Source organism: Cebus imitator, unplaced genomic scaffold, assembly GCF_001604975.1.
Source record: "Cebus imitator isolate Cc_AM_T3 unplaced genomic scaffold, Cebus_imitator-1.0 Scaffold193, whole genome shotgun sequence".
In the NCBI taxonomy this organism is placed as follows: Eukaryota; Metazoa; Chordata; class Mammalia; order Primates; family Cebidae; genus Cebus; species Cebus imitator.
Genome location: NW_016107508.1, coordinates 2666161 through 2681791, shown reverse-complemented (window position 1 = coordinate 2681791; position 15631 = coordinate 2666161). Strand labels below are relative to the sequence as shown.

General features: G+C 43.3%; 1 protein-coding gene across 1 annotated transcript in view; it reads right to left on the bottom strand.

Annotated features, from left to right (window-relative positions):
- Nucleotides 1-11338, bottom strand: part of LOC108316858 (cytochrome c oxidase subunit 8C, mitochondrial) — a 13349-nt gene extending 2011 nt beyond the window's left edge. The window contains exon 1 of the mRNA XM_017546986.2: nt 10400-11338. Coding sequence (XP_017402475.1) covers nt 10400-10614 — 215 coding nt within the window. The 5' untranslated portion in view covers nt 10615-11338. The remainder of the gene's footprint in view (nt 1-10399) is intronic.
- Between the last annotated feature and the right edge of the window lie 4293 nt (nt 11339-15631).

The following is a 15631-nucleotide window of genomic DNA, read 5'->3' as shown; positions in this document are numbered from 1 at the left end:
TCTGCTCCACCCCTTCTTCCCAGCACCACCTGCTCTGCCGCACCCCTTCTGCTCAGCACTTGTTCTGTACTGCCCTTTCCGCTCAGCACCCCCTGCTCTGCCCTACCCCTTCCATTCAGCACCCCCTGCTCTGCTTCACTCTCTTCATTCAGCACCCCTGCTCTGCCTCACCTTTTTCACTCAGCATCCCCTGCAACTTCCCAGCCCTCATTCACCTCCCTTTCCACCCATGTGTCCTACCCACTCCCAAACTCTTCTGCCACCCTCCCCTGGGCCCCAACCACACCCCACACTAAGTATCTCTTTTCTGTGGGTAAGGTGAGGGACTTGGCCCCCCTATTCCTTCCCTTTGTCTTCCTCTCTACCTATACTCTATATACCTATTAACATGCCCTGGCATTGGCAGAGTTTATAGCACACTGTTGTCTAATGCAAATTAAATCTTACATAAAATTTCTATAGGTTAATTCTTGACAATGAAAACCAAGAACAAGTTTTTGTAGTCTGCTGATGATGTAAAAAATATTCATGGCAGGGTCAAATAGAGTGTTTGGATCCAGTAGAGAAGGTGATGTAATTATCTGTCACGACGCTAAATTCTTATTTTTTTGTAGAGACAGGTCTCACTGTGTCATCCAGGCTGATCTCAAACTCCTGGGCTCAAGCCAGCCTCTTGCCTCAGCCTCCCAAAAGATGCCTTTCAGAAATCTCTGAAGGACAGTGATTTTGAGCCTAGAGTTCTATAACCATTCAAATTAGCATTTAAACAGAGAGCAAAATATACATATTGATTTCCAAGGACTAAGGAAATTTATCACCCACAAACCCTTGCTGAAAGAACTGCTTAAGGATATATTACAACAAAATGAAAAGGAATCTAAGAATGAGGGCTCTGTTATTATCTAATTACTTCCCAAAGGCCCTTCCTCTTAACTCTGGGGCATATCTCACCTGTTGCCCACGCTGGTCTTGAACTCCTGGCATCAAGATTACAGGCATGGGATTACAGGCATGAGGCATTGTGCCAGCCTCTCTTGAGGGAAAAGTAAATATATTGTGATTTTTAAATGTAGTACTGTAGTAAACCTTTATCCACTACAATGACCCCATGTCTTCATATTATTTATTTTGGGGGCCTATTGTACAAGTAACACTCTAGGATTTCTCTGGATTGCTCTGTTTCTGCAGCCTGGTATCTTCCTCTTTCTTAGATTTATTTTCATTTTGCTGTAGTACATCCTTAAGCAGTTCTTTCAGAAAGGGTTTATGGGAGATAAATTTCCTCAGCCCTTAGAAATAAATATATGAATTTTTTGCTCTCCATTTAAATGCTAATTTGAATGGTTATAGAACTCTAGGCTCAAAATCATTGTCATTCAAAGATTTTCTATAGGCATTGTTCCTTTCTTTTCCAGCATCTAGTGAACTGATAAAAAATATAATGCCGGCCAGGCGTGGTGGCTCAAGCCTGTAATCCCAGCACTTAGGGAGGCCGAGGCGGGTGGATCACGAGGTCAAGAGATCGAGACCATCCTGGTCAACATGGTGAAACCTCGTCTCTACTAAAAATACAAAAAATTAGCTGGGCATGGTGGTGTGTGCCTGTAATCCCAGCTACTCAGGAGGCTGAGGCAGGAGAATTGCCTGAACCCAGGAGGCGGAGGTTGCGGTGAGCTGAGATCGCGCCATTGCACTCCAGCCTGGGTAACATGAGTGAAACTCTGTCTCAAAAAAAAAATATATATATATAATGCCAATACAGTTGTCATTCCTTTGAGTACCCTCTTTTTCCTTTTGGGAATCTTTTAGGCATTCCTTTTTGTCTTTGGAATTGTGAAGTTCCTCCAGGATACTGTTAGATATGGGTATTTCTCCATTCATATGAATTAGCAGTGGGTAAGACTTTCTGTCTGAATTCATGCTTCTTCAGCTATGGGAGCACTATTCCTATTTATTTACTTCTGTTTTCTTTGTTCTCAACGTAAAATTCTTGTTGATGGATGTTGGACCTTTTTAGTGGGTCTACAAACTTTAGTGGGTCTTTCAACCTTTTTCTGATCAACTTTTTGTCCCTTGTTCTACATTTTGCAAGATTTCCTTGACTTTTTCTTCTAGCCCTTGATTTTTTTAGAATCATAGTTTTAAAATATACTATTTTTTGCTTTTACAGTCACCTGCTATTATTTTATAGATGCTATCACTTCAGATTTCTCTCAGAAAATTAATCTGAACTTTTAAAAAGTTACCTCTATTCCATGAACTGTATTTCTTCTAGGGTATGTTGTATTTATTTATTTTGAACCTGCTAGTTTTATTCAATTATCTTATGATCCTTGGTTGTCCTTTCATGCTTATGACTATGAAGAAGCATGTCAGTTACTTTGTTCTTTTCTGTTACTGTCTCAATCTGTTCAGGCTGTTAGAATACGATAGACTGGGTGGCTTATAAATGACAGAAATGTATTTCTTACAGTTCTGAATGCTAGATATTCAAAATCAAGGTGCTGGTAGATTTGATGTCCAGTGAGGGTCCACTTCCTTGTTCTGGTTGTGTTCTCACATGATGGAAGGGACAAGGTAGCTCTCTGGGGGCTCTCTTATAATTATACTAATCCTATTCATGAGGGTTGTGTTATGATCTAATTACTTCCCAAAGGCCTTACCTCCTAACTCTGGGGCATGTCTCACCATTTTGCCCAGACTGGTCTTGAACTCCTGGCCTCAAGCAAACCATCCGCCTCGGCCTCCCAAAACGTTAGGACCACCATGCCCAGCTCATGTTATATTTCCACTGGGCAGTTCTGCTCTGGACTCTTACCCTAACCAATGAACGACCTGCATCAACTGTGACTGGCCACCTCCCTAACCTCATCTCCTTGTTTTCGGTCTTCCCTTGGCTCATCCTGCCCAGTCACGCCAGATAAACTCTAATTTTGCCTTAGGCATCCCCAGATAATAATTTGAGCACCACTGGATTACTTGAGTCCTATAATAATTGATTTAGTGTGGCCGGGCGTGGTGGCTCATGCCTGTAATCCCAGCACTTTGGGAGCCTGAGGCAGGCAGATCATGAGGTCAAGAGATCGAGACCATCCTGGCCAACATGGTAAAACCCCATATCTACTAAAAATACAAAAATTAGCCAGGCGTGGTGGCACACACCTGTGGTCCCAGCTACTCGGGAGGCTGAGGCAGAATCGTTTGAACCCAGGACACGGAGGTTGCAGTGAGCCGAGATTGCACCACTGTACTCCAGCCTGGCGACAGAACAAGACTCTATTTCAAAAAAAAAAAAAAAAAAAAGAATTTAGTGCAGTATTGTTCTGCTTCCTGGCCACAGTTATTACACTACTTGACTCAAGTATTGGACCAAAGAGAGGGCTGGGACCCAGTCTGTTGGTTGGGATGAGTGTTGTAACTTGGGAGCCACGTTTTTTTCCTACCAGGAAGAAAGCCCATCCCCAGTGAGTTAATAGTGTAGCCAAGCTGCTCAAAGAACCAGAGATAAGAGCCAGAGGCAAGATCCTGCCTGTGTTCAAAGCCGTGGTTCTCCCTATTCTGAAGTTATGACACTTTCCTCTCCTTGAGTTCTGGCCCTCTCTTTATATACTTTATGATAAATCCTGCTTTGGGCTTAAAATAGGTGGTGCTGGATTTCTATTGCTAACAAAAGAGGCTTGACAAACATGGTATCAGTCAAGCCTTTTTTCTTTGAGTAATATCCCATTTTTAATTTTTAAAAAGCAACAAAATTCTGAAGTAAACTGAGAAAGAGCTCAATAATAGACAAGCTTGGCTGGTTTAACCCTAATATTGAGAAGTTTAGAACAGAGAGCAGTTCAAGTAAGATTTAAGCATTTTAGGTCTTTCTCTGTGACAAAAGCCTGAAAATACTTTTGACAGTGGTGACTCGAAATTCAGCCACTACACAATTAAGCTCCCTGCCGCCCACCCCTACCCCAGGAGATAGCTTTTTTGCTGCTCAAATTACCAGTACAAACAACATTCCTCCGTTTAATTTCTGCAAGTCACAAAAGACTAGCACTGTTAACTCAAACTTCTACAATATTCAATAAAGGATTTAGTGGGCTGGGATTCAATGTATTCTCAGTGACCCACAATGCAAGAACTTCCTTCTGCAGTTATATAAAAGGACTTAATGAGAGCTATAGCCTAGAGATCAGGTTTTCTGAGCTGTATGTACACAATGAAAGAGAAAGACACCCTTGCCCACTTATGTTTTTTTGATGTGATTTTTATAAATGTTCATGCTCTAAATAAACTGGTGTTAAGGTTCTAGAAAATTATATAATGAATTAAGATTGCACTACCTCAGCCCCAAATATCTTGAATTCACTCCTCTCTAGAAAAACATATTATTTTTATTCAAGAACCAAAGGCTTCAGAACAAACATCTCTGAAAAATAGAGGAGAAAAAAAAAGAGCCAAAGGCCTTTGAGAAACAAAGTGCCTCTCTTTGTATTTGTGTCTGTCTTAACAATTGCAGGACCTCAATGGTAGAGATACTCAGATAAGTAAGCAACAAAAGCAGAAGAGTTGCAAAGGTGGGAAACACATTCAAGTCCTGCAACTGGCAACATCAGTAACACACTTAAATTGTAAGTACAACAGTAATAGAACATGATAGGATGTAGTGGCTCACGCCTGTAATCCCAGCACTTTGGGAGGCTGAGGTGGGCCTATGAGGTCGGGAGTTCAAGAGCAGCCTGACCAACATGGAGAAACCCCGTCTCTAATAAAAATACCAAATTAGCTGGGCATGGTGGCACATGCCTGTAATTTCAGCGACTCAGGAGGCTAAGGCAGAAGAATCACTTGAACCCAGGAGGCAGAGGTTGTGGTGAGCCGAGATCGCACCACTGCACCCCAGCCTGGGTAACAAGACCAAAACTCCATCTCAAAAAAGAAAAAAAGAAGATGTGCTCTTGCTTCTCCTTTGCCTTCCAACATGACTGTAAGTTTGCAGAGGCCTCCCTAGCCATGCAGAACTATGAATCAATTAAAGCTCTTTTCCTTATAAATTGTCCAGTCTCAGGTTCTTTATAGCAGTGTAAAAACAGACTAATACAGAAAGTTGGTAACAGGAGTGGGGTACCACTATATGGATACCTAAAAATGTGGAAGTCACCCTGGAACTCGGTAATAAGCAGAAGTTGTAACAGTTTGGAGGGCTCAGAAGAAGCAGAAAGATGTGAGAAAGTTTGGAACTTTCTAGAGACTTGTTGAATGGTTTGGACCAAAATGCTGATAGTAATATAGACAATGAAGTCCAGGCTGAGGTAGTCTTAGATGGAGATGAGGAACTTATTGAGATCTAGAACACTCTTGCTATGCCTTAGCAAAGACACTGGCTGCATTTTGCCCCACCCTAGAGATTAGTGGAAATTTGAACTTGAAAGAGATGATTTAGGGTACTGGCAGAAGAAATTTCCCAGCAGCAAAGCATTCAAGATGTGACCTGGCTTTTTCTGAAAGCATAAAGTTATATGCATTCACAAATAGATGGCCTGAAATTGGAACTTATGCTTAAAACAGAAGCAGGGTATAAACATTTGGAAAATTTGCGGCCTGACCATGTGGTAGAAAAGAAAAACCCATTTTGTGGGAAGAAATTCAAACCACTGGCTACAGAAATTTGCATAAGTAAAGAAAAGCCAAATGTTAATCACCAAGACAATTGGGAAAATGTCTCCAATGGCATTTGAGAGAGCTTCACAGCATCCCCTCGTATCACAGGCCTAGAGGCCTAGGAGAGAAAAATAGTTTCATGGGCTGGGCCCAGGGCCCTGTTTCTCTGGGCAGCCTCAAGACATGGTGCCCTGTGTCCCAGCCACTCCAGCTCCAGCCATGGTTAAAAGGGATCAAGGTACAGCTTGGGTCATTGCTTCAGAGAGCACAAGCCCCAAGACTTGGAAGCTTCCATGTGGTGTAGGTCCTGTGGGTGCACAGAAGACGAGAGTTAAGCTTTGGGAGTCTCCGCCTAGATTTTAGAGGATGTATGAAAACTCCTGGATGTCTTGGCAGAAGTTTGCTGCAGGGGCAGAGCCCTCATGGAAAATCTCTACTATGGCAATGCAGAGGGGGAGATACAGGGTTGGAGCCCCTACACAGAGTCTCTACTGCAGCATTGCCTAGTGGAGCTGTAAGAAGACAGCCACCTGCCTTTGGCACCCAGAATGATAGCTCAACCATCAGTTTGCAACGTGCACCTGGAAAAGCCACAGGCACTTAACGCTAGCCTGTGAAAGCAGTCACGGGGCCTGTACCCTGCAGAGCCACAGGGGCAGAATTGCCCAAGGCCTTGGGAACCCACCTCTTGCATCAGCATGTCCTGGGTATGAGACATGGAGTCTAAGGAGATTATTTTGGAGCTTTAAGATTTAATGACTGCCCTGTTGGGTTAACTGTGGAATGTCCTTGGCAGAGAGGAGGGGTTTATTTAGATGGTGGGGAAGGCCTTAGAATCTTATTTTTCGTTTACATTCACTGCAGCCTTGAACTACTGGATCCAAGCAATCCTCCCACCTCAGCCTCCCAAGTAGGTGGGACCACAGTCATGTTCACTATGCCTAGCTAATTTTTTTTTTTTTAATAGAGACAGGATCTCACAATTTTGCCCGGACTGGTGGTCTCAAACTTCTGAGCTCAAGCAATCCTCTTGCCCCAGCCTCCAAAAATGCTGGGATTGCAGGCATAAGCTGCCATACCTGGTACCTTTTCATTTTTAAATTTCACATTCCTCTTCTTTTCCTGAATTACATCCAGGTATTCCTCAATGGATCTCTGTTATACTGACATGAAGAGATTGGCATTTGAGGTCCAAAAGATCAAAAGTCAAATCCCAGCACTATCACTTATTAACTACATAACCTTATGATTAATGTTTTCTGTGACTTGCTTGTCTTTTCTTCCCCAAGACAATGAATATTTTCCAATATTATTTTCTAAAACCTTTATTAATTTTATTATTTGTTAATTTAATAATTATTAAGCACTTTTTTTTTTTTTTTAGATAGAGTCTCACTCTGTCACCAGGCTAGAGTGCAGTGGTGTGATCTCAGCTCACTGCAACAGTGGCCTCCCAGGTTCAAGCGATTCCCTTGCCTCAACCTCCCAAGTAGCTGGGACTACAGGCATGCACCACCATACCCAGCTAGTTTTTTTGTATTTTAGTAGAGATGGGGTTTCGCCATGTTGGCGAGGATGGTCTCAATTTCCTGACCTCGTGATTCACCCACCTTAACCTCCTGAAGTGTTGGGATTACAGGTGTAAGCCACCGTGCCTGGCCAAGCACTTCTTATTTAATTAAGCACCTACAAGGTACTTATCACTGTTCTGGGGTTTTCAATCCTCTTCATCTTTTAGACCTCAGGAAATTCCAAAAAATGCATGAGAACAGAATTGTTACATGCAGAGAAATAGGGGGAGATAAATTTGTCTTTTCTCCTTGATGTCAAAAACCCACCTTCCATCCTGTATTCCCAGGAAGATGAGTCTGGGAATGTAGAATGTATGGTAGAAAAGGAGGTACAAAGGAAGGAAAAGACTGGAGTGATGGAACGTGGACTATACCATGAGATTATTCAGATTTTCTGCATAGATGATTGGGTGGATGGGATGCCACTCATTGATGGAGGGAGTAGAGAAAGGAACAGAACATAAATTCAAGACCCTTGGTTGCAAACCAAAGAAATTCACTGTTTTTACCCATTTCCAACTAGTTTAAGATAAAAAGAGGTGTTGGGGCAATTTAATGGCTTCTAAAAGTGAAAAGACCAGAGAAGGGTTTGTTTCAGGCCCAGGTCGGCCCAGGTATTCAAATGATGTCATGGCTCCCCTTTCTGTCACTTTCTGTTTCTCTGTTTATGGTCTTCCTTCTTTCCTACTGCACATGGCTTTCTCCTCATTGGCAAATGAAGCCAATTTACATGTACTTTCAAGTCATGATCCCAGAGAAATAGAGTAAGAAGAAACAGCTCCTCTAAGAGTGTGGCAAAAATTTCCAGAAAAGGTTCTGATTGACCTATTTGTGTCATATGGCCATCTAGATCTATCTGATTCTGGAACCCATCCTGTTAACCACTACTTAGTACCATCTTAACACTAGCCTTTTAAAAAAATGTTTTTCACTCTGTCTTCCTGTTTAGATTCTGAGCTCCTCAAGTACAAAGATCCACTTATTTTTTTTACCCCTAGCACGTAGTACTGTGCTTGGCACATGGTACTGGATACTTTAAATGTGTGTTGGACTGAACTGAAATAAACATCTAAATTCTGAGTGTGTAAACTGAGTAAATTCAGGATCTCAAAGCTAAATGGTATAATAAGAAAACACAGTGAATGAATTAAAGGGTAGAAAAAAAATCATGGATCACTTATATATACTTTCTAGATCCAAACAGGCTACTAGAAGTCTCCAGCTGTGCAGATGGACAAAAGAACAAGGTGCAACCAGCACACCTTACTTGGCTTTTCAAAAAGCTTTAGATTTCCACATCAAAGGCTGTTAGAAAGTATTATCCTCAAATTACTAAGAATTCTATTGTTGTGGATATCATTTTAATTTTGTTTTTTAAATTGCGTCTGGAAAATAAAACCAAAGTCAAGTAATAAATGTTAGTAATACATGTAAATAGTGGGGACTGATCTTATTTAACATTTTCATAAATTTTCAAGAAGCAGTGTTTACTCACTGCTTTTTAGTTTGCTAATCATAGGTCTTTCAAATAATGCAATACAGTCATTCTCCATATACTATACACATGGGACTGGTTCCAGGACCCACCACATATACCCTAATCCAAGCATACTCAAGTCCCCCTGTCCACCCCGTGGAAACTGAGTATAAGAAAAGTTGCCCTTCTCAATAGGGTGTTTAGAATCCCGTGTGCCACGTTACGTTGATTGACCAGCACAGTTCAAATCCATGTTGTTCAAGTGTCAGCTGTATTTAGCAAATGAAGACAAAGGTAAAATGATGGAAAATAATGGTAAGTGACTTGAATTTAGATAAGGTTCACTTACCCCTTTAGGGAAATATAAACATGTGAAACAAGAGGTGGGCACTCAGAGCTAATCATTGGTTCCAATAAGATGGACCTATTTCCTTTATATTTTCTCACTTTTCCATGCAATTCTTGTCTCTCGCCATGAGGCTGTGTGTTCAACTGAAGTGACCCTCACCATCTAGAGGGGAAATTTCAGGCAAGGGACTGCCACAGCTTCTTTGACAATCTCCAAACCTTCAAGGATTGGTAAGAGGGTGAAAGGGGTGAGATGGGGAAACAAAATGAACACAAATTGGAAAGAGCTATCCTTTTCAAGGAAGTAAGGTGATGAGGAATGAGGGTGAGAAAAATACAAATCTGAAGAAAGCCCAGAGGAAAAAACGATATTCAGTCTCCAACTGAATTAAAGGCATAACATAATGAAGGATCAACAGAAGGTTAAAAACACATCACAAAATTCCAAATTGCTCTTATCCATTGAAGCTTAGAGGTGGTTTCAAAACAAACAAAAAAAACTGTGTTAAACAAAACTTGTTTCTCAAACAACCAGTAGAGATTGAAAAATGCAAATATACTTTGTGTGTGTGTGTGTGTGTGTGTGTGTGTGTGTGTGTGTGTGTGTGATGGGTTCTTTTTGCCCAGGCTAGAGCACAGTGGGATGATCTCAGCTTACTGCAATCTCCACCTCACAGGTTCAAGAGATCCTCCTTCCTCAGCCTCCCAAGTAGCTGGGACTAGGTATGTGCCACCATGCCTGGCAAATTTTTGTATTTTTAGTAGAGACGGGGTTTCACGGTGTTGGCCAGGCTGGTCTTGAACTCCTTTGACAGGTTGGGAGGGAGACAATATCGAGTGTTTGATAAAGACCTAGGTAATCCGTGCCCCTCAGCCTCCCACAGTGCTGGGATTACAGGCGTGAGCCACCATGCCTGGCTGCAAATATAATACTTTCAAATAAATTCCAGAGTTGCTAAGGTCTGAGGACAAGGAGATGTAAGGGTGCCTGATCACCGGATTCAGAATGCCTGGGTTCTGATTTTGGCTTGTCTACTTGTCAATATTTCTGAGCCTGTCTCCTTGGCTGTAAAACAGCGATAAAAACACCTATCCTGACTACCACAAAGAGTGGGCTTGGCGTTCAAATGAAACCATGTATCTCACAGGTTTAGAAAACTACAGTGCCCCATAATTATAGTGTTCTTGTTACTGCATCGCTGAAATTGCAAACTCCCAAACAAGGGGCATTTAGGCAAGAGCGACTTGGCTCTCCCACTTGGCGACTGTGTTTTCATCAATTTTGTCCTTTGTTTACTGGGGTATCTTGTTAAGGAAAAACTTTCCAGTGTCTTAAAGATTTTTTTTAACTTACAAGTAGCAAGGTGATGTTTGTAAAAGTACCATGCAGACAAGTGCTTCCGATAGACAAGTGCTCACTGCCAAGAAGCAGCCACCCGAACGCCAGGACCGACAGCAAGGACTTTCCGCGGAAAAGCAGTTCTGTTTGAGAAAGATGCATTCATTGTGTGCGACCACCCGAGGGAGGCCGGCGGCTGAACGACAACATGAATTGGTGGAAATGGCCATCCGGTGACGTAATAGTGACACCGTTCTTAGAATTCTATTCTGATATATTTAATAATGTGTCACAATTCGCTGGACTAAGCAGAAGCTGCCGCGAGCTGCACAACTCCCAGCAACCCAAAGCCCAGCTCCCTGCCGACGAGCAAGAATAATGCGCGCGCGCTGGGCTCCCACGGCTCCAGCGAATGGGCAGCCCTCCACGCAGCCCGACGCGCGCGGCGACGTCGAGCCACGTGACCCTGAGCACGACGACGGCACGGGAGGGCGGGGGCTCGGCCGACTCCGCAGCGCCGCGCAGGCGCCCCAGGGCCGCGCCGAGCCGAGCCCCTCCTGCTCTCTCTAGGAGTCAAAATGGCGGCGGGGGGAACCTGGAACAGTCCTGGAGCCTAAGCCACTGACAGGAGAGGAGAGGGCGGCGGCGGTGGGAGGAGGATGGCTGGGGGTGCTGGCGCGGGTGCGGACGGCGGTGCTGGTGGCGGCGGCGGCGGAGGCGACGGCAGCGGTCCCAGCGGCAGCAGCAGCGGCGGGAGGAGCCTCCGGGGTGAGTGTCCCTCGGTGTCTCTGAGGCTGTGGAGCCGACGCTGTGCCCAGTGTGGCGCGGGGCGTCCCGGAGAGGAAAGGGCAGTTTCTGGGCGTGGGGGCGCCGGGGCTGGGGCCGAGCCGCCGCGGGAGGCGCTGGGGCGCCGGACGAGGAGAGAAGAGTCTTCATTCTGGGACTGAGGCGCGGCGGCGTCGGACTGGCCGGTCCCTGTGCGCTCCGAGGGACGGGCTGGAGCGCGCCACCGTCCCGGGGGCAGGGGCGCTCGGTGTGGGGCTCGGGGCCGGGAGACCAGCCCGAGGGAACCGGCCGCCCGGCTTTGGGCTCCGGGCGCCCAGAGGCGGGACCTGCGGCTCCCAGGACACTGAGAAACCGCTCCCGAGACTAGGGCGCGTGTTTACCCGGCTGCAGGGTTGCGACCGCCAGGGGTGGGCTTGAAAGTGGCCGGCAGGGACTGGGAAGAGAGCAGGCCTGTGGACTGCTACTCCCAGGGCAAGTTAGATTGTTCGGGTAGGTGACTGTTGCGGCATAAACCTGGAATTGAGTTTTGACAGGTTGGGAGGGAGACAATACCAAGTGTTGATAAAGAAGAGAAGACTGTGCTTGAAGTACCTGAATGGCAAAATGTGTGCATTTTTCAGTATCTTGTCATTTGCACAGTGTTTGCTAGCTTTACCCCAAGGGTGAGAACTTTCTCACCGTTTTTTTAGAAGCTCTAAGAAGTGTTGTTTCTCTTTTGAACTACAATAGCACTTCTTCACATACCAGCACAGATAATAAGTACTCTGGAGTAGGCCTAATTTACAGAAGCAGTCTTAGTTATCTTTACTAGAGCACTGTTTCCTCTGCGGAGACATCTTACTGTAATGAGAAAATAGACTTTTTTTTTTTTTTTAGAGAATTACTTAGCATTTTCAACTAACAATCGTGTGTGTGTGTGTGTGTGTGTGTGTGTGGATGGAGTCTCGCCCTTTCACCCAGGCTGGAGTACAGTGGCAGTAGCTGGGATTATAGGCCCCCGCCACCACGCCCAGCTAATTTTCGTATTTTTGGGAGAGTCGTGGTTTCACCATGTGGGTCAGGCTGGTTTCGAACTCCTTACCTCTGGTGATCCACCCGCCTCAGCCTCCTAAAGTGCTGGGATTACAGGCGTAAGCCACCGCACCTGGCCTGGTCATCTAACAACCTTTTGTCCCTAATGGCATTTGTTTCCTTTAGATTGCTGAAATGAATTGCTTTCTTCCTGAAATGTGGAAGAAGGACTTGGCAGTTGCTTTGTAAGCAGCCGTTATTAGACTTGTCATGGAATTTTGGAGTCAGAAAAACTTTTAGAGATCTAAAGGTGTTGACTATTTTTTTTAGAGCCGGGAAACCAGACCCAGAGACGCGAGTGACTTGCCATGGGTCCTACAGCTGGCGATGGATTAGACCAAAACTAAGTTGCAAGCCTCTGCACCCCATTTAGAGAGCTCGTTTTTACTACACTCCTGAGCTGCTTATTCTTCATTGATTGCATTTTTTTATCATTCACTAAGCATCCCTATCCATAGGTTTTGGTGTAATAAAGTTGAAAGTGAAAATGAGAGGCTCTCTCTCATTCTGTCAGCTACTTCAAGTAACTGATGAAGATTTTTTTTTTTTTTGCCCTAACCTGAACTTAATAAAAACAGAGTGATATTTCATTTGGAGTTTTCTGAGGCTCATGACACATTTTCACCCGGTTTTAACATGGCTCATTCTTGCATGAATTCAGTAAAACTTATGGGTCAATATTCTGTCCCACAAAATCTGACTACTGTATTGTGTCCCAGTACCAGCATTTAAACAAGATTTTTGTATCAGACTCTGATTTTAGGATTTAAAACGCCTGTGTTGATTTCTAGGATATACTACCTGGTTTCCGTGTATCATCTTGTTGAGTCACAGCATTTTTATTTATAGTGTGTCGCAGGTAAACCTTCAGAAGTGCAATAATGCCAAAATGATTCTGATTTCAGATTCTAGTTACTGAAGTTCACACATCCAAAATTATATAGGCGACTGTTGAAGGTCTGGTTTTTGTTTTTCATTTTACAAATGATGTGGAAGAAAGGAAAGAAACATATTAGGTTGGTGTAAAAGTATTACTGCGGTTTTTTCCATTAATATATAGACTTTGCCCTCAAGTTCTTATTGGAAAGATCAAGTGTGCCAACATGAGCCTAGAAGACAATCTAGTTAGTTCTTCTAATACAAAGAATACTGCTGGTGTACAGGATGGAGAGAGATGGAGTGAGGCCTCAGGAGTCCAAAGAACATGGGACACTTTGGATGTGAGCTGGCCCATGAAAGTTTAGATGTATGGAGAGATTGTAGCAATTACTTTGTGAGGGAAAAGCAAGAGTATAAAGCGAAGATTAGCTTAAGGAGAGGGAAATAGAGGGAGACCGGGATGAGCTGACAACTGAATTTCCTGAGGAGAATGTTTTCCTTAGGAAACATAGTCAGTTGGAAAGCTGTTTGTCTGTAGAAGAGTTTGAGTACTGAATTGAGGAGATTTCTATTTTTATCCTGTTGTGCAAGGTATAGAGAGCCTTTGAAAGTTTGGAGGCCAGGGATTAATGTCGTAAACCAGCAAGGTAAACCTGTCAGTGATCTACAGGTTGAGTTAGAATGAGGAGAGAATGGAATGAACCAGAGAGGACAGTAGCTGCTGCAGTAATCTGAGTATGAAGAGATCTTAGACCAGGATAAAGTCAGTAGGAAAAATTGCATAGCATATATCTGTGTGCTTATTGTGGTAAATTACACGTAAAATTTACCATCTTAAGCATTTTTAAACGTATAGTTCTGCGGCATTAAGTACATTCACATTGTTTTACAGCCATCACCACCCTCCATGTAGAATTCTTTCATTTGGAGTTTTCTTAGGCTCATGACTACATTTTCCTAAGCTGAAACTCTCCATTTTTCCTTACCCCCAGCCCCTGGCAACTACCAGGGTCTGTCTCTTTAATTTTGACTACTCTAAGTACCACATATAAGTGAAATTATACAGTATCTGTCCTTCTATGTCTGTCTTATTTCACTTAGTATAATGTCATCAGGGTCCATCCATGTTGTAGGTTGTGTCACAACTTGCTTTCTTTTTAAGGCTGAGTAATATCCATTGCATGTATCTTTACATTTTGTTTATCCATTCATCCATCACTGGGCACTTACGTTGCATCCACATTTTGACTGTTGGGAATAATGCTGCTGTGAACATGGATGTAAAAATATCTGAGTCTCTGCTTTCATTTCTTTTATGTATTTTACACCCAGAAAATTTTACATTCGTACCAGCAGTGCACAAGGGTTCCAGTTTCTCCACATCCTCAATAATACTTGTTATTTGCTGTTTGGTGTGGTTTTTTTTCTTTTCGAATATTCATCCTAATGAGTATGAAGTGGTATTTCATTCTGATTTTGATTTGCATTTTTAAAAACTGATTGGTGATATTGAACATCTTTTCATGTGGTTATTGGTCATTTGTATATTTTCTTTGGAAAAATACCTATTCACGTTATTTCCCTGTTTTCTAATTAGGTTTTTTGTTTTTGTTTTTGAGTTGTGGAAGTTATTTATATATGCTGAATATCATCAGTCCCTTTTCAGACATATGATTTGCAGATGTTTTCTCTCGTTCTGTAGGCTGCCTTTTCACCCTTTTGATAGTGTCCTTTGCTGCACACATAGTTTTTAATTTTGATGAAATCTAGCTTATCTAGATTTTCTTTTGTTGCTTGTGCTTTTGATGTCATAGCCAATAAATCATTATCAAATCCAATGTCAGGAAGATTTTCCCCTATGTTTTCTTTCTTTTTTAATGCCGGGTGCAGTGGCTCACGCCTGTAATCCCAGCACTTTGGGAGGCCAGGGCGGGCGGGTCACCTGAAGCCAGGAGTTCAAGACCAGCCTGACCTACATGGTGAAACCCTGTCTCTTAAAAAAAAAAAAAAAAAAAGAGAGAGGGAAAGAAAAAAGGAATTCATTTGGCCGGGCGTGGTGGCTCACACCTGTAATCCAAGCACTTTGGAGGCCAAGGCGGGCAGATCACCTGAGGTCAGGAGTTCAAGACCAGCCTGACCAACATGGTGAAACCCCATCTTAAAAAATAAATAAATAAATAAGACAGGTAGGTTCTTGCCTGGTCACCCAGGCTGGAGTGCACCAGTGTGATTATGGCTTACAGTAGTCTTGAACTAGGGGCTCAAGCAGTCCTTCCATCTCAGCTTCCCAAATAGCTGGGACTACAGGTGCATGCCTACACGCCTGGCTAAGTTTTTAAAATTCCCTGAGGAGAAGGGATCTCACTATGTTGCCTAGGCTGGTCTCAACTTTTGGACTCAAGTGGTCCTCCCACCTCAGCCCAGGGTGCTGGGATTACAGGCATGAGCCACCATGCCCAACATTTTTATTTTATTTATTTTAAAAGAATTTTATAGTTCTGGCTCTTACAT